This window comes from Aspergillus wentii, assembly GCF_001890725.1.
Source record: "Aspergillus wentii DTO 134E9 unplaced genomic scaffold ASPWEscaffold_5, whole genome shotgun sequence".
Taxonomy (NCBI): Eukaryota; Fungi; Ascomycota; class Eurotiomycetes; order Eurotiales; family Aspergillaceae; genus Aspergillus; species Aspergillus wentii.
Window position 1 is genome coordinate 1,367,431 of NW_024467836.1, and position 18,706 is coordinate 1,386,136.

The window sequence follows — 18,706 nt, forward strand, 5'->3', positions numbered from 1 at the left end:
ATTATAGTCGATGTATGCATTTTGAAAGCATCGCACTTATTTTTTTTAACGCATATATATCTGGCAAAGTATTTGCTCAGTTGTTTAATAGAGATCTAATAAATATTGACCACAGCATAATATCGAGTAGTAAACCTCAGCATCTGATTTTGTCATGTATATGCAATGATTGAATATCATTAAAAAAAAAGTTGTAAAACTGCCTGGATGGAAAAGCAGAGGCTAACAAACCCTGAAGACTAGATCGACTAATGCACGTAATCTTATCAATCTTATCTATGTCGATCTTATCGCTAATTCTGTCCTCGTTCGGTTGGGCTTCGGATTTTTGATTTTTGCTCTGGGTCTATTGCTATCGCTCTATTGTATAGAGTATGATTTCTAATGATTCCCAAGAATTCATTCTATCGAGCTGGCTGCTCTAATTTAGATCGTAGGTAGCCCTAAGCCATGCATCGATCATGGGGAGGGTGGGAATTCAAAAAGGATAAAGCACACATGCATAGTTATTTGATCCCATGGAATGTGTTTAAGATAGTTACACTGAACATCTGACTTGTTTGTAGTACCTGTCCTGTATGGATTCTCTATATCTGCATTATGACCTCTTCCCTCGTGTCAGCCTCAGTCCCATTAGAACCACGAAGTCTATCACTCCATAGCAACCTCTACAAACTCCATAACCTCTATTTCAATGTTATTTTGAAGTCATATATTATGGTAGTAAGTGATGGAGAATGTCACGTCAATATTTTGACTCTAAAAATGTAGCAGTCGTTATCAAAGTTCGATCAATATGTGAAACAGAGCTACTGTTTCTATCTATGCGTGATACGTCATACTTGAAAGGGTCATGTTCTGTCTGTCTCAGGTATATCGCATCTCAATATCAGTACTTAGACACATGTACAAATGAAGTGGTATATGTGTTCTTTTGAAGAAGGGATAGATATTACCAAATTGTAATCAGTAGCAAAGGACCACCGCATGGCAGATCAGATACCCCCCATGCTGTTTCAATGCAAATGATAAACGCTCCGTCGAGGCATCGTACGCAATCCAATGAAGATCCCATCTCCTAGCAGGGGTATGAGGGGACAGACGTTTGTTTTGTAGCCTTGCCTGACTCGGAAATGGGCGATGAAGGGGTGAGTCTGGGGTTCTCCTGACTGTTTGGGCTGTATGGCTAGTGTATAGGGGATTAATGAGCGGCTTTGGTGTGTTTAGCCGACAAGGCTGATCAGCGTGTTCTTATTGTTCCTGGTCTATCTGTCACATTAGTTTACTCTCAGTTTACCAATATTTACTCCAAATCAGCATTTTCTTAAGATATAGAATAACAACCAACTTATATGGATATATTTGACACTTTAATTGAACTCCTGATAAATAAAGTATATACTGACAGTTTACTTCTAGCCTTCTAGGGAATGTCCCTGTGCCAAGACACTGACGAGTGCCAAGAAAGTCTAAATCCGGCCGGCCAGCCGAAAATCACGCAACTGTTGCGGAGGATGTCGTGATGCCGCACCACGTGACACCCTGCGTTTCATTTGCCCAAACGCCGCTGCGACAAGGCAATGCGCTGTTCTAGAACTGCGAGGGAATGTCCGCGATGGATGCAAGACAGGTTCATGAACCCTGAGATAGATAGATATTGTTGTACAGTCTCGCGGCAAGATTTAAATGCAGACACTCCGCGGAGTTCCACTCCCCTGAAAATCATCGCTTTTCTAGGAGTGGACGATCCGGTCAATTTGGATATTTCCACGGTTTGCCTCGTGGCCTGCAATTGCCGGCCCTGCAGAGATGGCGACATTCAGATATTGACGGCCATACGAAGATGCATGAACGCCATCTCGTTCAGACCCTCTGTCGTATTATCTATTTTAGGTAGTCAAGAGCAACCATGGTACGGATGAAAAATCCATCAGAATCCCAAGCCCGAGGAAATCTGTGCCTATCCAGCCTCTGCGGGGTGTCGTCTGTAGCAGGCGATGAAAATCATCATCACCGTCGTACGTAGACAGCAAACCAAGACTTGGACCTGCTCCACAGCCTGACGACTCTCCAGCCATTCTTACGGGCAGAAAGCGATTATATTAGTATCCGTATTGGCATTGGATGACCAAATAAGTAATCCTTGGGTCCCTCCAGCGATCACGTCTTTTTTTTTTCTTTTCTCTTCTTATTTCTTCCCCTCCATCCCTCTCCTCTTCTCTTCCTTCCCACCCACTCTCTCTGGTCTATAAATTTGACCATCTCCCTTTGACTTCTTGTTTATACCATCAAAAGTTTTTTCTGTTTCATCTTTCACAATGGCCAACACTCCCCACGGTGGTGTCCTCAAGGACCTCATTGCCCGCGATGCTCCCCGCCACGACCAGCTCGCCGCGGAGGCCGAGTCTCTCCCCGCTGTCGTCCTCACTGAGCGTCAGTTGTGTGATCTCGAACTGATCATGAACGGAGGTTTCTCTCCTTTGGAAGGTATGTTGAGTTATCCATCATTTTCTTCCTGCTTGGATGTCCGCGCAATCGTCTTCACATAGTGACGATCGTGCTGCGCTGAGTGTTTCGCGGGAATTAAGAGGAGGGGCTTTTGCTAACGCCGATCTCCCCGCGCAGGTTTCATGAACCAGAAGGACTTCGACAGGTATGTTACACATGCGATTGTCTATTTTATTTCCTACGTGGGAATAATTTCGGCTGGAGAAATATAAGAAAAAGAAAAGAGAAAAAAACGAGAAAAAGCAAGAAATCGGACATGTATCAACTAACGTTCTTTTTTTTCCTGCTAGCGTCTGCGAGAATGTCCGTCTGGCCGATGGCAACCTTTTCTCTATGCCCATCACCTTGGATGTTTCCCAGCAAACCATCTCCGAAGGCAACCTCCAGGCCGGTTCTCGTATCACTCTCCGTGACTTCCGTGATGACCGCAACCTGGCCATCTTGACTATTGACGACATCTACCGTCCCGACAAGTGAGTTACGAAATCTTTTCCACCTCAATGTCGATCTCCGACCCCCACGTGCGATGATATCCGACCATCTTCCATGAATTGTTATCTCCGAAAGGGAACATATTCTTGCCAAGATCTGGCTGGCTTGATTCGTCACGGGCAATATGTCAGGGGTTTATATAGTGGGTCAGGCTGACGTTGACACCCCTAATCTAGGTTGAAGGAAGCCAAGCTGGTCTTTGGCGGTGATGTTGACCACCCTGCCATCAAGTTCCTGAACACCAAGGTTCAGGAGTTCTACATTGGTGGAAAGATCGAAGCCATCAACAAGCTTAACCACTACGACTATGTCGCCCTCCGCTGTATGTCACCACTGGGATCCAAATGAATGCTTCTAGGATGCTAACAATATCCAGACACTCCCGCGGAGCTCCGTATCCACTTTGACAAGCTCGGCTGGAACCGAGTTGTCGCTTTCCAGACCAGAAACCCCATGCACAGAGCTCACCGTGAGCTGACCGTCCGCGCCGCTCGCGCTCGCCAGGCTAATGTCCTGATCCACCCCGTCGTCGGTCTCACCAAGCCCGGTGACATTGACCACTTCACCCGTGTCCGTGCCTACCAGGCCCTCCTCCCCAGTTACCCCAACGGTATGGCCGTCCTGGGTCTCTTGCCCTTGGCCATGCGTATGGGTGGTCCCCGTGAGGCCATCTGGCACGCCATTATCCGTAAGAACCATGGTGCCACTCACTTCATTGTCGGACGTGACCACGCCGGTCCCGGTAAAAACTCCAAGGGTGAGGAGTTCTACGGCCCTTACGATGCCCAGCACGCCGTCGAGAAGTACAAGGACGAGCTCGGTATCGAAGTCGTCGAGTTCCAGCAGGTTACCTACCTGCCCGACACCGACGAGTACAAGCCCAAGGACGAGGTCCCCGCTGGTGTCAAGACTCTTGACATCTCCGGTACTGAGCTCCGTAACCGTCTGCGCACTGGTGCCCACATCCCCGAGTGGTTCTCTTACCCCCAGGTTGTCAAGATCCTGCGCGAATCCAGCCCCCCTCGCGCCACCCAGGGTTTCACCATCTTCCTTACTGGTTACATGAACTCTGGCAAGGACGCTATCGCCCGTGCTCTGCAGGTCACTCTGAACCAGCAGGGTGGACGTTCCGTCTCTCTGCTGCTCGGTGACACTGTCCGCCACGAGCTCTCTTCCGAGCTTGGCTTCAGCGCCGAGGACCGTCACACCAACATCCAGCGCATCGCTTTCGTCGCTGGTGAGCTCACCCGCGCCGGTGCTGCCGTTATCGCTGCCCCCATCGCCCCCTACGAGCACTCCCGAAAGGCCGCCCGTGAGGCCGTCTCCCAGCTGGGTGGCTCTTTCTTCCTCGTCCACGTTAACACTCCCCTCGAGCACTGTGAGAAGACCGACAAGCGCGGCATCTACGCCAAGGCTCGCAAGGGTGAGATTAAGGGTTTCACCGGTGTCGATGACCCTTACGAGGCCCCCACCAACGCCGACCTCACCGTCGACGTTTCCAAGCAGAGTGTTCGCAGCATTGTTCACGAGATTATCCTCATGCTCGAGAGCGAGGGCTACTTCGACCGTGCTTAGATTAGCATAGGCGCTTATGGGAATATTTTTGGATTGAATTTTGTGGCATAAAGAAGGAATCGCGGATTGAATTCGTATGATGGATTCCCTGTGTCTATAGAATGTATGGGATTTTTGATGTATTGCTTTGATTCCCCTGATTGAAGAATTTGATTACTGGACTTTTCTATTCATCTTAATCTCTATTGTCTGTTCTCTAAACGTTCGTAACTTGAATCTTGTAAAATACCATTGGTTATTTCAACCACGTGGTAAATAGGCAAATTAGACAAACAATGCAAACCTCACAAACTACCAACCAAGCGGATTTCATCGCTTCCATTGCATGATGATGTTGTAATCCTTCGAGATCAACACCAACAGAGAAAATGTTGCCCCCTCGCAATTCAACCGGACGAATACCGCGAGCTACTCGGTTGCTGCGCCCACCTGGTGGCTATGGCTATTCCAACCCATCCCATCATCACCTTCGCCAATTCACAAGCAAGCCACAGCTCCATCTAATCTCTCCCCCGCTCGGTCGCCCTCAGCTACCTTTCCTCTCGCCATTGACCGGTCGTCGCCCTGTTCCGCCGTTATCGATCCATCTTCGTCAGCACTTTGCTCGATTGATCTCGACTGAGAGCCGGGAACATTATAAACGCCGTCTGTCGCGTGGTCTCCGCATCGGATTGAGCTTTTACGCCATCCTGGTTCTGTTTCAGGTTATCAAGCTGGGTGTTTATCAAGAAGAGATTGAGCATAAATGGCCGACGCCGCCGGAGTGGTCGTGGAAAAGTCGATGGTGTTTGCGATCTGCGCAGGCGCTCCAGAATCCAGAGGAGATTGGAAAGTTGATGGCCAATTGGCCCATGGTTGCGGGGTATGTGCGTGAATTGCTGGAGAGGTTGGAAAATGTCGAAGGAGAAGGAAAGGGCATTGTTGAGCAGGGTGATGGAGGGTTTTTGGTTGAGGGGCTTGGGAAGACTGGGTTTGATATTTCGGCTAAGAGCGAGCCGTGGAGACGAGGATACTTCCAGGCTCTCATGGGTGCTGCGAAGGCTGCGGAGAACCTTGAGGGATGGTTGACGGATCGGAAGCAGCGTCTCTCTGCTCCTGCTGAGCATTTTGTCGGCCCGTCAAATCCTAGACCGAAGCCAATGCCAGCAGGCCACAAGCAGGTGCTGCGGGAGGAGGACAGTGAACCTGCTTCTCAGAGCCCGGAGGTCTTTTACATGAAGATTTTGACGACAAAAGGGTTCGACACAAGACAGAAGCTTGATGCTGCTCTTGCGTATGCCGATTGGCTTGACTACAAGGGCTTGCAAGGGACGGCGAGTGACATGTATCGGTGGGCAATGGATATCGCGGCAGCTGGATCGCCCGTGGATGCTGCGAGCATCGTGGATGTGAATACTGGGGTTCTCAAGAACAACAACAAGGCTACGCCGTCCGAGAACATACTCCGCGTTTCAACTGCACTTGCCGTACACAATGCCCGACAAGGCAATCTCCCTACCGCTCTATCCATATTTGCTTCCGTCTTGAAAGCTCGCCGTTCTCTCCCTCTATCATCATCGGACACTGCCTCATCCCTCTTCTTGTCCACTCCCAAGGCCAAAGACCCCTTCTCTTCCCTCTTCACCACCCTCAAAACTGTCCTCACTCCAGTCGAATACCCAGCGCCCCTTCCATCTGGAAACGATCCTCCTTCCCGCACTGCCAGCTCCATCTGCGATGAGGCAGGACTTATGACATACATTGGCGAAATCATCTTCTCCTCCTCTTCCAAGGAAACCGGACTCGCTTGGACCCGCGATGCAGTCGACACAGCCGAAGCCACCATCCTCGAACTAGGCGGCTCCGAAGACCGCGCTCCCCGCCAACGCTGCGCCGAATGCCTCAAAGTGGGCTTCGAGAATTGGAGAACAATGGTCTCCCAATTATCCGCCAAGGCCGAGAAAGATGAACTCGAGAGCATAGAGAAAGCCAAGACGGCTTGGATCGGTGGCCAAAAACAAGTTCAGGCCAAGGCTCTTGAACGTAAGAGATGGGACGCTGAGATAATTATTCTCGATGATCGTATCCAGAGAGTCTGGCCGATGATCGATGGTGAATCGGGTCTCGATGGTATCGCACCGGGTACTTCTCTGTTTGTATGATCTGGTTTTTTCAACCCCTTAAACATCACTATTTATCGGAGTTATGGGGTATTTTTTATAGCATTTTTTGGTGATGATTCTGTGGATGTATTGTACAATATTATTGAGAATGATCCAGGCTATAGCGAGGATTCGTTGACATCATACAACACTAACTCAAACCCCTACTACAACTCACTGGCTGAATGATTCATTTTCTCATTCGTCTTCAAATTTAAGCAGAGAGTGCTGTATAAATCAAATGATACATTTGATAGCAATGCAAAATCGAAATAGATACAGGAGTAGGAATGGGGAATCTGAATAACCAGCCAAAAAGAGATGAAAAGAAGCACACCCAAAACCCAGAATCATTTTATATAAAACAAGGATAAGGATATAATGAAAATAAAGCACATCCAGAAAAACCCCTCACAAATAGAAGATTAATAAAATGACAAAAAAATCGGACAATTATTACTTTACTTCCTCCCCTTAGTTCCCACCTACTGCAGTCCCATTAGACATGGTAATTGTAAACTTGTTAAAATCCAAAACAAAGTCGCCATCTACCCCAGAGCGGCTGAGGTTTAGGGTATATTCCCCTGAGTTGGAGCTTGAATACGACCCTGTCAGGTAGGTCTGGACGATCCCTTCTGCCTGCAGGGCTGCGTCCAGTGAGCCGGTCTTCTCGAAGATGTAGAGGACGACGATGCGCGAGAAGTCGAGTACTTTAGTGGAGACAGCCGTAGATGTAGAAGTGGGCGTGGGTGTAAACGTGGATGTGGATGTCTGCGTGGTTTTCGTTGCGGATGTGGTTGCGGCCGCTGTAGGGACGCTCGTTGTTTCTGAGTTGTCAAACACAATGCCGTTCTCGATACCCATAGAGCCTCGAGCAGCGAGAGTCTGTGCGGGGGCTTCTAAAGTGGAAGTTGAAGTTGCTTGATCCAGAGTCGATTGCTCGGCTGGTAGTGCGATGGGGAAAAAGCGGCGTTTGTTGCTGCTGGAAACGCCTTTAAACGATACAAGCGCATTTTCACTTGTGCATGAAACGTTATTCTGGCTAAATAGCGCCATGATGGTGACCGAGTCAAGTGGAATGCTGAAGTTGTTCTGTGAGTCTTCGAATAAGCGTGGAAGCTCACTACCCATAGTAGCCTGCTCGGATGTTGAGCCATGGTTTATTTGCGTAGTGATGCAGCCAGCATCACCGGCGGTTGCGCATTGCGAGCCAGTGTATCCATTGGTACAGACACAAGAGCAGATATCGCCACTCGAGACGCTGACACCGCCATTCTTGCATGGCGTTGTCTTTTCGCATGTTGACAGGTCACTTGCGTTCTCCCGAGGAACCACGATAAGAAAGATGGGTATGAGAACGGCTGCTGCGATGATTATAATTATCACAACGCAGACAACTATGAACAACCATAGGGGCATTCCACAGCAACGTCGCTGACGGCGCTCAGGCTTTTCCCCATGTGCATTATTAGACTCATTGGATACTATATTCTGTAGCGTGGACCTCCTGAAGAAAATGGGCCAGGATGAATGTCCCTGTGTGGATCTCGGTCTCGGGGGAGGGAAAGATGATATGATGTCGTGGAGCGACCCAGAATTGCGAGGACGATGACCGAATGGACCTTTTGGGTCTTTGCCACCGTTAAGAAGGTCATTCCTACTTGCCGTTCTGCCGTGTTCCAGATTTGTTGCGAGCTTCGTGGCCCGTCGGATCAAATCAGGCAAGCTAGTGAGGCTGCCTCGAGCTTCGGCGTCACGAACAGCATTCATATCCAGGCGAGGTGGCCTCCGTCCTCCTGGTCTTCTATCACTCATCGTGGGCGCAGCTCTGGGCAATCCTCCCAGATCATTTCCATAGGCGGGAGTATTGAATATAGGGTGTGACTGTCGGGTATCTAAAAATATCGGTGCCTTTTCAAAGTCATGTTCACACGATTCAGCCGACGATGTGTCAAATGAATACCTTGGTCCCTGGGTTTCCTGAGTCTGACCACTTGGAGCTTGACTCACGACATGCGCGGGAAGCACGCTTCCAGCCATAGCTGCTCTGGTGTTCATAGCCCGTTCCTCCGGTGGGGGCTCTGGGGATAAAACATTAGGCTTTGAAATTGTACGCAAAGACGGCTTGCCCCTGGTTCCAACGCTGGCCTGCCTAACAAGAGCGGAATTGTCCTCATGGATGGACCGCCTAGGTTCTTGGCTATCATCGGAATCGACATCCAGGTAAGCTCCAAAAATTTCCGACTCAGCCGGTGCAGAGCCCCAGGATGGAATCACTCTGCTGGACGCATATGATCCTTTCAAAAGGGTAGGGCTTTCGGATAATTCTTCTGGGATTGGAGAGACAGAAGACCTGCGGTTGGAAGATTGCCCGTTAACGGATGGCGGAGCAAGACCGGCAACCTTTCTCAGTGGGTAGTTTTGAGTTGCACCATGTTGAATAGGGAAAGGAAAATCGGGAATCGAAGGCATAGAGCCAACAGATGAAGCGGCAGACTGTCTGAATAGTTCTTCAGTAGTAACGGAAACACGTGGGGTTAGGCCCGGAGGACTCGAGGGGCTATAGTAAGGGGGAGGGTCCTCGATAATACGGCGTGGTGGTTGCTGGTATTGTAAAGGCTGCGAAAATGATGGGAACGGCCGCCTAATATGGAGTGGGCTGGGTGCAGCACCAGGGGCACTTCTTTCCGAATAAACTGATGGAGATGGAGCGTCGGGGCGAGGTGGTCGTTGAGGTGGAGGTCCTTTGGGAACGAAACGTCTTCCGTGGGTTTGCAAAGGGCTGTCATCTGGCAACGGCCATTGGGTTACATGGGAACTTGATGGGCTAGGTAGATTCAAGCTAGGCACTTCGGGGAAGCTATTCGGGTCGGGGATGATGATTTCTGGGGGGCGTCTGCCGGACTGCATCATTTCCCTCGCTCGTCGAACAGAGCCCTTTCGTTGAGGGTCTTCCCCGATTGAGCCGGGTCCAAAGCCTGGTCCAGTGTGCATCGTGATCGAATGTGACGCGAAGATCGAACGATTGGATCAATTGAATGGGTTTGTCTTCGGTATTTCCGAGGACGTGTAGAAATAGAATATCCAGCTCGACTCGAGTGTCGAGAAAAGAATGAATGAAAGTTGAAGGAAGATGGATAGAACTGAGACTCCAAACAGTGAATATCAAACAGACTGCAAGCAGAGAGCAAAGATGTAGCAGCTTGGAATTCACGAGTCCAGTTTGGCAAGAACGAGGGCGACAGAAGGCTGAAATAGCAATCAATGCCTCTGTTGGGTAGGAACTGAAATGAGCAGATAGCGCATTGTTGATAGATAGGAAGACATACAAGTTCAGCGACAACTGTTTGAGAAGGAAAAGAGAGAGGAGTGAAACCCAGTTCACAATATCGCCAGTATCAAACCTGCGATGTCTTAATGAAATGCTAGATCTCCATCAATACCAACCCCTAAAGGCGATGTTAGCCGGTCTGGTCATATACGCACGATTCCCCCGTTAACCTACGCATTCATTACGAAAAGGGAGGCAAAGGAAAGCGAAAAAAAAAAAAAAAAAAAAAAAGAGCGTCGAGCCCTTGTAGCAAAAGAGAGAACGACAACACAGAAGTGCAGTGAAGAAGAGAAAAGAAGAATGCCCGACAGCAACACCAGTCAGGAGGTGGGTAACAAAAAGACGAAACAGAGTCAGGGTTTTCCAGCAACCCGAAGCTCTCTCGCGTCAAAATTCAGATGTTGATATTAAAAGGCTTCATAGTGCTAAACACGGGCATCGAACAAGCGCGCAAATCGTTTCGGAACGGTCCAGTGTAAAGCCCAAGTGGAGTATGATCCAAAGCAAGTACGGACGGTGGAGGCTGGTGAAAGCCCGGCACGCAGGGACGTTTTTGATAGTGCCCTCCGTAGTGTAGCATCAGAAATATGAAAGCCATCGCATCATTTGCGTGGAGGACTAGTGTAGCAGTCTCTGATCATGGTGGATATAACTGTAACCATCACCGTGACGGCCAAGATGAGCTCCCACGAGGGGTCGAGTCCAGAGAAAAACAACACAACTCCATGGGATTATTACTATGGTCGAATTCCATCCAACCAATCTTATTTCATTTATTCATGCTTTTGTCTTTTTGCTTTTTTTTTTTTTCTCATTGTTTGCGGAAAGGAAGTTGAGTACCGCGAGTCGAGTCACGAGTACGGTGCTGCGAAGGAGACATGGTTAGCACTGAGATCGGAGCAAAGTGAATCAGCTATTATCTAGACCAGCGAACGAGCGAATAGGACTCACTGATCTCAGGGTCGTTAAGTGAAGTGGAGAGCATCCAAGAGATGGCTGTTGACGCTACGTCTCAAAGTGCGCCGAGGTGGATTCGTTAGTGAGCGGCGCTGCTGGGCCGAAATTTCAACCTGAAACCGCATGGCCCATGCAGGATGGGATTGGATGGGGTTGGTGAGGAGTACAAAGTTATTTTTAATTGTATTATTAGCCAGCACTGATGGGGTGGGAGGGATAGAATGTCTGATGGATATAATCAGAATCAAGAGTGGTGGAGGATGGAAAGTAGTGGAGTTGTGGTTAGCAGGAAATCGCAGGACTTTAGGAGGTTTAGAATAACGCGATCAATTTAAACAGCCTCGCTTCGATGGATTGGATAATAAGATAGCAGTAATAAATAGTAATATAATAACAGGGACTGATATCATAACAAACAGGGTTTATAGTGAGACAACAAGGACCGTCTGCTCAATTAGCATGGAACTGTTGTCCATAGCAGATCCTATTATGAAGCCATCAGTTTGACCATGAATTCTCATTTTTGGCTCTGGAATCCGGATAGTCTATTATTAACTGCATCAATTGCATCGACTGCATCGATTGAGGTATTTCTGTTCGTCATCTAGTCTTTGTTTCTATCCAGATACTCCACTTGGTGGTTCTTCGGGTGCTTTATATCCCACCCCTTTAAAAGTCAACTCTTTTCTATTTGGACAATATACGCGTATATCTTCTTATGTCTGTCCGTGTATGTTGCCTATATAAACTGTTATTTTTAAATTATTATCAAGTTGCCTGTAGTTGCAAGGGTTGGCAGTGAAAGTCAAAGTATCACTGCAACCCCAGAAAAGGGGGATTGAGAATAAAGACAAAGCTTCCTGACAGAAGTCAATGACCCTAATTAAAGATCTCATCAGACAGGGATATTGATGAAAATTTCTGACACATGGAAGCCAACAAGATAGCTTGTGGCATACGATGCATTCCAACCTTCAGGCTGTATACCTGCTGGCTTCTCTTGCGGTACATTTGCTTATTTCTTACAGCCTACCCTTCCTGCTTGGTATTCTTCGACTACCCATTCATCAATTGTATCATCGCATGGCCAGTGAGGAAGATATAGAGCATTCTAAATTGAGCGTATACTATTCGATCAACCTGAGATGTTGCAAGCTCGTGAGGATCGTCGTGCTTCGTCTACTATGGTAGACTTCTTGTTTAGCGGCTTCTTGGTGGGGCTGGGTCGTCCGGCTTGCTGATGACATCTGGAGTACTTGAATTCGGCCTCCATTATTATTCTCTTTGGAGAAACAAGTGAAGCTGAAGACATAAAGTTGAAGTTCTGATGAGGTGAATAGGAACCAACTTTTACTCATCTTATGGGTCATGTGATGTGGTATACCCTCTCGTCCTCTTGATATATGATAGAGACAATGAGATCCAAAGACCTGCCAGGTTGAGAAATACATAAGAACATGTCTATCAACGTTCTCATGAAGAGAATATTTATACACACTAGCAGGCCATTAATGCAATTGATGACCTACCTAAATCCACTTTAACTACTACAATCCATTCAATAAACGCATAATGCTATCCCGAGGGTAATGATCTATCTAGAAGTGAGCCAATCGCTTGGACGACTTTGAAATAAAGGGTATAATGCCAGCAACAGAGAAAACAAATCGCACAGTTGTACTGGCTATGCCTGACCCAACTCGCTTCGCACTCTTTCGACTTCTTTTTCCACGGCTTGCATTTCAACGACTACACTGGCCAGCTCTGGCAATTGGCCTTCGACTGCCTCAGTGAAGGACATCTGAGCGCTGCGAAGGGATGGAGGTACCAGGATCCCGTACCACGTAATCGGGTTGGAGGACTGGAATTTCTTCTTCGAAGCTTTGGGTTTCGCGGGCTCAGTAGAATCTGCTTTCGAGGGCTCTGGGGAATTTAAAGAGTCTGTCTTCTGGTTTTCCGTGCTGCTATTCTCTTTTGAACTGTGCTTCTCTCCTTCCTGGGGGTCGGTGTTTGACTGGTCTTGTTCGGCTTCCTTGTCCGGTTCAGTCTGTTCACTGGGCCGGCTGTCTGGTACGGCCTGAATTGCAAAAGTATGTTTGTAATTGTCGGACTGGTCTTGTTCAGCGGAATCGTCATTCTTTTTAGCGATGCACTCGTCCTTGTCCTGACTCGGGGTTGACTGTAGTGACCTTTTTGTATACCCATGATTAGGAACGTATTCTCAGATTCGGTAAAATAAACCAGTGTCTGGGACGTACATTTTTCTTGTTGCTTTCATACGCTCGTCATAGTAATCCGCACCATACCGTCGACCAGGCGGGCAGGTGTAATTCGCATGTGCAAGAGAAAAGAATCCCTATTACTTGATATTAGAATGTTTCCCTTCGAGCACGATAATTCAATTCCAGACACTCATACCGAAGATAGTCGTTTCCCCAAATCTGCCTGTAACTTCTGATGCCGATCGAGAAGACAAAGATATCGCTCTAGAAGAGTATCCAACGACTGCAGTAGCTCCGCGGACGAGTCGACAACTGGTTTCTTCTGCTCGACATCGGGTGATTCTGAGCCATGACGGGAAGCAGGGGGAGTAGGGACCTGAGCCATTGAGAGATAACAGAAAGAAAATACCGGATATAGCTCGACTGACTGAATTGGTTACCCAGAAGTTGTGCAGAAAGAAGACAATCGGGAAACACTGGAGAATCTGGAGAAGCGCAGGTGTTCGGTCCGGGCGCCCGATAACTCCGTCATCGCGCCTCCGAGAAAGCAAAAGAATTTCCCGCCCTAGGCTTCATCATCGCTGAACCTACAACTTTCCTTCCATCCTCCCCTATCAGGAAGTGTGTGTGATCCTGTGCGTTTAGAGTCTTTTCTACTAGTACCTGTGAGTCTGGTTGTTTTCCTTTGCGGAGACACCGTCTCGTTGCTTCGTTCTATCTCCAAGCGCTAACTTGCCTTCGGTTGCGATAGCGAACAAGACAACCAAGTCTCGGGGACGATCGGTGTCTAGACTTCCTGACACTATCAAGTCTTCACTTTCAAGTCGTTGACCTGTACATTCCATCTCCATCAGCGCTCCTTTTTTTAAAGATCATCTCCACTCTCAATCCCAACATGTCCGTGGCAACCTTTTCGCGGGACACTGCCTTTCAGGCACGGTCTTTGGTATGCATTCGAGGCCTTTAGGATATTCGATAGGATATTCGACTAACGTCTTAATTCCGCTTTACAGCTCCGTTCCCTGCTCCGTCAGTCATCCCAGTTCTCGAACTATAACTTCCGCGAGTACGCCCGCCGGAGGACGAGGGATGCTTTCCGCGAACATCAGAAAGAGAGCGAAGAGAGGAGGATACAAGAGTTGATTCAGGATGGATTGCAGAACTTGCGATCGATGAAGGTCAGTGATGCCAAACTACGGTTATGATGTTATTTTGGAAGGCCAGAACGAGAAGGCTTTCGTCGATACAGATGCATCTTTTTATGTGCCACCACACCAAATGCCCAGATTACTGATTTCCATTTCAGAGACAAACTATCATCAGCCAGTTTTACCAAATGGACAAGCTGGTCGTGGAAGGCCAGAAGACAGTAAGTCCAAATCCATGACATCCTGGTATACAAACCCATCGTCCAGAAACAAGTCTCACATGTTTGTCCAGGGAAAGCAAACTGGCTCAGAAGGCAACATTGTCCGCCAGAAGGATACCGGGTAAGTTTTTCTGACTCAACCCCCTCCAATGCCACATGGACCTTCCAGGCTAACCCTGTCACAGCTGGGATTAAATCGGCCATTCGCATCAATTGAAAGTTGTTTAAGAGTGATTTTGAAGCTGGATTTCATTATATTCCATTTTTGATTCTCCTACTCGTTGGAGTCCACGGTGCAAGCGAATGAGGTGATTAAATAGACCCGAAGTGCCCTGTATTTTTAATGGACCTACGCTGTAGGTACGCCACTTAAACTCATCTGCCAAAAACACAATATTCTACTCTTTTTTTATCCACTGCATCTCATTTTCAATAGACATAGTTTTGTAATAGTCTCTGTACGCATAAACCCACTGCAGTCACACTGTAGTCACGCCCTCTGATCGCAGCTGCGGTCACGTGATACTCCGCTTCGGCGTTCGTCCTCCATCGCAACGCGACAAAAGACATCGAGAACAATCGCCCTCCAGCTTGGTTCATTGGCTGCGCATTTCTCTTAAACGGGGTACGGTGTTGAATCTTTACTTATAGTGCCACCAGGGCACTATCAGGATCTCTCTGGGACTGGAGTGAAGACTGCAGGCCAGCTGCTCACCATGCCACCTACAGTACGTTCCCACTCGGCCTCCTTAGAATCAAGAAGTCACTGGAATACACAGTGGGGTTTCTTTTGCCTTGCTGACCTATTTAACAGTTCAGGGCCTCGCGCTCTGGTCGACATCTTGCCGAAAACAACACCAACCGTACCAGAACGGGCCAGATCGACCACGATGTCTTTGAAGGACTACCAGTTCGCCGCTGGACGCGCCAGCCGCAGACTATATCTCAAGAACCCAAGGCAGAGGAAACGCAATTGATCGTTCAGGGGCCCGCCGGAACGCAATCTTTGCCGGAACACCCCATGCCCAAAGACAGCCAACTTCTGACCCCAACAAGCAGGGCTCTCTTACGTGCAGCTCGCGCTGGATGCATCTACATTCGCCATGCCCCAAAGGAGCCGGAGGAAGAGAAGGAAGAAGCTACGGATGTGGAGGAACAGCAACCAGTGTACAGGGCAGAGCGCAACTTTGTGGCGCGCAAGTGGTCGGCAGTCCCCAAGCATATGGAGCCTCCAGAAATCGAATTTCTTGCCAAGAGGCGACCGGGCCTGCCCTCATTGTACGGTGCAACTGCTGCTGCATCTGATGGTGCGACTCACAATGCTGCGCCGATGAGGAGGACGCGCTTCAGGAAGGTCGACCCGGCGACTGGAAACGTTTCGATCTACGAAGCGTGGGTTCCGGAAGGACACAGAATTGAAGGCGAAATCACAGAGGATGCTCCAGTGGTATCGAATAATGGTGAAGTGACCATCACTCCGGAGGCTCCGGCTCCCGGTACTGTCGTCGAGGGTGTTGGGGTCGTCAACGGTGAAGGTGTGGTTGTTGCAGAGGCAGGCTCCGCGGCCGTTATGACTCCCCCGAGAAGGCGGCCGCCTCCACCTAAGCGCAAGGCCAAGGGCCCTGGAAAGGGCAGGAAGAAGAAGGTTATGTTTGCTCCTGGTGAGGGAGCAGATGCAAACCAGGTACATGGTGCTGGAGCAGGTACCGCTGAGAATGGTTTCGTCAAAGAGGAAGATGTTGATTCGTCCCGTATGTCTGTTGACCAAAACGGTCAGGATGATGAGGATGACGATGGTGAAGATGGCGAGGAAAGCGACGAGGGGGATGAGTCCATGGTGGATGCTAAAACCCCAGAGACTCCATTGCCCCAAGTTCCTTCCGATGCAGCAGCCGATCCTACCCCTGAGCCTGCAGCGGAACCTGTGCAGCCTCCTCCAACAGCTCCTACGACAGAAGCACCAGTTGAACCGAAATCTTCGGAACCAGAACCTTCATTAGCCCCAACATCCGAACCTCCGCAACAACCAGAACCATCACAGACGGTGCAAGCTTCGGAAGAACCAGCGTCAGCGGCAGCTAATGAGGCTGCTTCTGCTGCTCCGGCTCCCTCTGCAGATAAGCCGGTAGAAGAAACTGCGGGAGATAAGATGGACACGACAGAAGACGGGCCTTCTCACCCTACCACTGATGACAGTGTTCCATCTGCACCCCCTGCACCATCTGCCCCGGAACAGGCTCCGGAGACCCAGCATTCAGATGAACCACAAAATGCTGAAGCTGTCCCTGAAACTGCTCCCGAAACCTCAGAACCAACACCGAAGGAAACTCATCAAGACACAGAGCAAAGTTCACTGGCACTGGCAATTGAAAGTACGGACCAGGTTGCCCCTAAGGAAACAGCAGAAAAGCCGTCCGATGCAGGACCAACAGACCAAGGAGAGGCATTACCCCAGACGACAGATGGCGCCGAAGGTGATGCCATGGACACATCGGCAGATCACGAGCAGGCCCTAGAGCCAGAGCCAAAGCATGTCTCAGAAAAGGAGAATGCACCAGAACAAACGAGCGCACCGGAACAGGAACAAGAAAGGGTCCCAGAAAAGGCCTCTCCCCAACCTGCTCCAAGCACTGGTCAGAGTAACGACTTCGACCTTCTTGGTAGCCTCGAAGCAAGCTTAGGAGGTACCAATGGAGAGCAGCATCAACAGCAGGCTGAAGTCCCAGCAGAGGAGCCAAAACAAGTGGAGCCTGAGCAAAACGCTGGAGAACAAGCCGCGGAAACAGAGGGCGAAACCGTCAAAGAACAACCCGAAGAGAAGGCAGAGGAACAAGTTATGGAACAAACAGAAGCGCAGACTGGAGAACAGATCGAAAAACAGGCTGAAGAACCTAGTACAGCGCAAGCTGCGGAACAGCCCGCTGAGCAGCCCGCCGAGCAACCTGCAGAACAACCCGTGGAACATCCTGTTGAGAACGAGCCAGAGCAGGTACAGGAACAGCCCACGGAGCAGACTACCGAACAGGCCGAGCAACAGGCCAAAGACACAACCGTGGAAAAGGCTGAGGAACAAACTGGGGAACCGATTCCAGAACAGCCAGCTGAGAAAACCACGGATGAAGCCACAGTGCAGGCTCCAGAACGACCATTAGAGCCAGCGCCAGAGCAAGCGCCAGAACCAGCGTCAGAGCAAGCACCGGAGCAAGTGCCAGCACAAGCTAGCGATCAGCCCGAGGAACAAGAAGCCAAAGCAGATGAAGTGGCACCCCAGCCTGAACAGCCCGAACAGTCTCAGCAACACGAATTCGGATACGAGCCCCAAGCTCCAAAGGACATATCTCCGCTTACACCAGCTGCTGATGAAGAGATGCTGCCAAAACCCGACGAGACCACCGAACTTACTGCTCAAGAGCCTAGCCTCAACCCCGAGACCGCTCCCCAACAAGAAACCCAGGGAGAGCCAAAAGACCAGGTAGAAGAAAAGGCAGGAGAGGGAGAAGCACAGCCAGTTCCCCCACCAAGCACGGATGCGGCTTAAACAAACCTAGTTATGTCTACTGTTCACATTTGATACCTGTTTCTATTTCTTTTCCTTTCTTAATCCTCCACTTTGACGATTGGTTCGCTTCTTATCTCAATATTGAAATCCAAATATGTTGATTACGTGTTTGTTGGTTGGTTCTGGGCGCAGTTGGTATGGTTATATTGGCGAAAGGTTGCCCATGAGGATTGTTGTATAATAGATCCTTTGTTTCTTGTGTAGGTTGAATACGGAGTACATGGTTTGTATTTCTCATTCTATTCATTATGATTGTCAGATCCCAAGCTTCATGGGCTGTTCTAGGGCTCAAACATTCATTGACCTTCAACAGATATATATATCCGGATCATCATAATTCGTAAAAGTTTCTATCCCAGTCGGCATCGAAATTCATTTTAATAACGATGAATTACTTATCCTATAAGTATTCCTAACTAAAATTCCAATTGTCCATTCAATCCTATCCCATCCCATATTCAGTCACTTCTCAACATGACAAAAAGCCCACCGTCCACAACTCAACAATAATCATGATTATTTCCAAACAAGGCAAAAAAAGGGGGTTAAAAG

General features: G+C 48.9%; 7 protein-coding genes across 7 annotated transcripts; 5 read left to right on the forward strand and 2 right to left on the reverse strand.

Moving 5' to 3' along the window:
- Positions 1–2,318: 2,318 nt before the first annotated feature.
- Positions 2,319–4,575, forward strand: sC (sulfate adenylyltransferase; the record flags this gene model as incomplete). Its single annotated transcript, XM_040837755.1, has 5 exons — positions 2,319–2,487; positions 2,626–2,653; positions 2,799–2,981; positions 3,177–3,322; positions 3,377–4,575. The coding sequence occupies 5 exons, from the start codon at positions 2,319–2,321 to the stop codon at positions 4,573–4,575; spliced, it is 1,725 nt and encodes a 574-aa protein (XP_040687867.1).
- A 368-nt stretch (positions 4,576–4,943) lies between these two features.
- ASPWEDRAFT_29356 (uncharacterized protein) lies at positions 4,944–6,716 on the forward strand (the record flags this gene model as incomplete). The annotated part of the gene is made up of 1 exon (XM_040833260.1): positions 4,944–6,716. The coding sequence occupies one exon, from the start codon at positions 4,944–4,946 to the stop codon at positions 6,714–6,716; it is 1,773 nt and encodes a 590-aa protein (XP_040687868.1).
- A 237-nt stretch (positions 6,717–6,953) lies between these two features.
- ASPWEDRAFT_564371 (uncharacterized protein) lies at positions 6,954–10,198 on the reverse strand. The gene has a single exon (XM_040838287.1). It carries the CDS (start codon positions 9,708–9,710, stop codon positions 7,191–7,193), a length of 2,520 nt encoding a protein of 839 aa, XP_040687869.1. The 5' UTR covers positions 9,711–10,198; the 3' UTR covers positions 6,954–7,190.
- A 63-nt stretch (positions 10,199–10,261) lies between these two features.
- On the forward strand, positions 10,262–11,248 carry ASPWEDRAFT_42118 (uncharacterized protein). Its single transcript, XM_040835713.1, has 2 exons — positions 10,262–10,914; positions 10,992–11,248. The coding sequence occupies exons 1-2, from the start codon at positions 10,687–10,689 to the stop codon at positions 11,085–11,087; spliced, it is 324 nt and encodes a 107-aa protein (XP_040687870.1). The 5' UTR covers positions 10,262–10,686; the 3' UTR covers positions 11,088–11,248.
- Positions 11,249–12,688: 1,440 nt separating this feature from the next.
- On the reverse strand, positions 12,689–13,611 carry ASPWEDRAFT_29358 (uncharacterized protein; the record flags this gene model as incomplete). The annotated part of the gene is made up of 3 exons (XM_040833262.1): positions 12,689–13,193; positions 13,263–13,360; positions 13,423–13,611. 3 exons carry the CDS (start codon positions 13,609–13,611, stop codon positions 12,689–12,691), a joined length of 792 nt encoding a protein of 263 aa, XP_040687871.1.
- A 430-nt stretch (positions 13,612–14,041) lies between these two features.
- On the forward strand, positions 14,042–14,928 carry ASPWEDRAFT_42121 (LYR motif-containing protein). The gene is made up of 5 exons (XM_040835714.1): positions 14,042–14,172; positions 14,240–14,404; positions 14,533–14,595; positions 14,667–14,716; positions 14,781–14,928. The coding sequence occupies exons 1-5, from the start codon at positions 14,122–14,124 to the stop codon at positions 14,788–14,790; spliced, it is 339 nt and encodes a 112-aa protein (XP_040687872.1). The 5' UTR covers positions 14,042–14,121; the 3' UTR covers positions 14,791–14,928.
- A 256-nt stretch (positions 14,929–15,184) lies between these two features.
- Positions 15,185–18,550, forward strand: ASPWEDRAFT_42123 (uncharacterized protein). The gene is made up of 2 exons (XM_040835715.1): positions 15,185–15,323; positions 15,410–18,550. Exons 1-2 carry the CDS (start codon positions 15,312–15,314, stop codon positions 18,131–18,133), a joined length of 2,736 nt encoding a protein of 911 aa, XP_040687873.1. The 5' UTR covers positions 15,185–15,311; the 3' UTR covers positions 18,134–18,550.
- The last annotated feature ends 156 nt before the right edge of the window (positions 18,551–18,706 follow it).

What these genes read in the sequence shown, in the direction of transcription:
- ASPWEDRAFT_564371 (XM_040838287.1), bottom strand. Translation starts at nt 9,710, where the DNA reads ATGCACACTGGACCAGGCTTTGGACCCGGCTCAATCGGGGAAGACCCT.
- ASPWEDRAFT_42121 (XM_040835714.1), top strand. Translation starts at nt 14,122, where the DNA reads ATGTCCGTGGCAACCTTTTCGCGGGACACTGCCTTTCAGGCACGGTCT. An exon ending in CCTTTCAGGCACGGTCTTTG is followed by an intron (nt 14,173 to 14,239) that starts GTATGCATTCGA and finishes TCCGCTTTACAG; the next exon opens with CTCCGTTCCCTGCTCCGTCA. An exon ending in AGAACTTGCGATCGATGAAG is followed by an intron (nt 14,405 to 14,532) that starts GTCAGTGATGCC and finishes TTTCCATTTCAG; the next exon opens with AGACAAACTATCATCAGCCA.
- ASPWEDRAFT_42118 (XM_040835713.1), top strand. Translation starts at nt 10,687, where the DNA reads ATGGTGGATATAACTGTAACCATCACCGTGACGGCCAAGATGAGCTCC. An exon ending in CGAGTCACGAGTACGGTGCT is followed by an intron (nt 10,915 to 10,991) that starts GCGAAGGAGACA and finishes ACGAGCGAATAG; the next exon opens with GACTCACTGATCTCAGGGTC.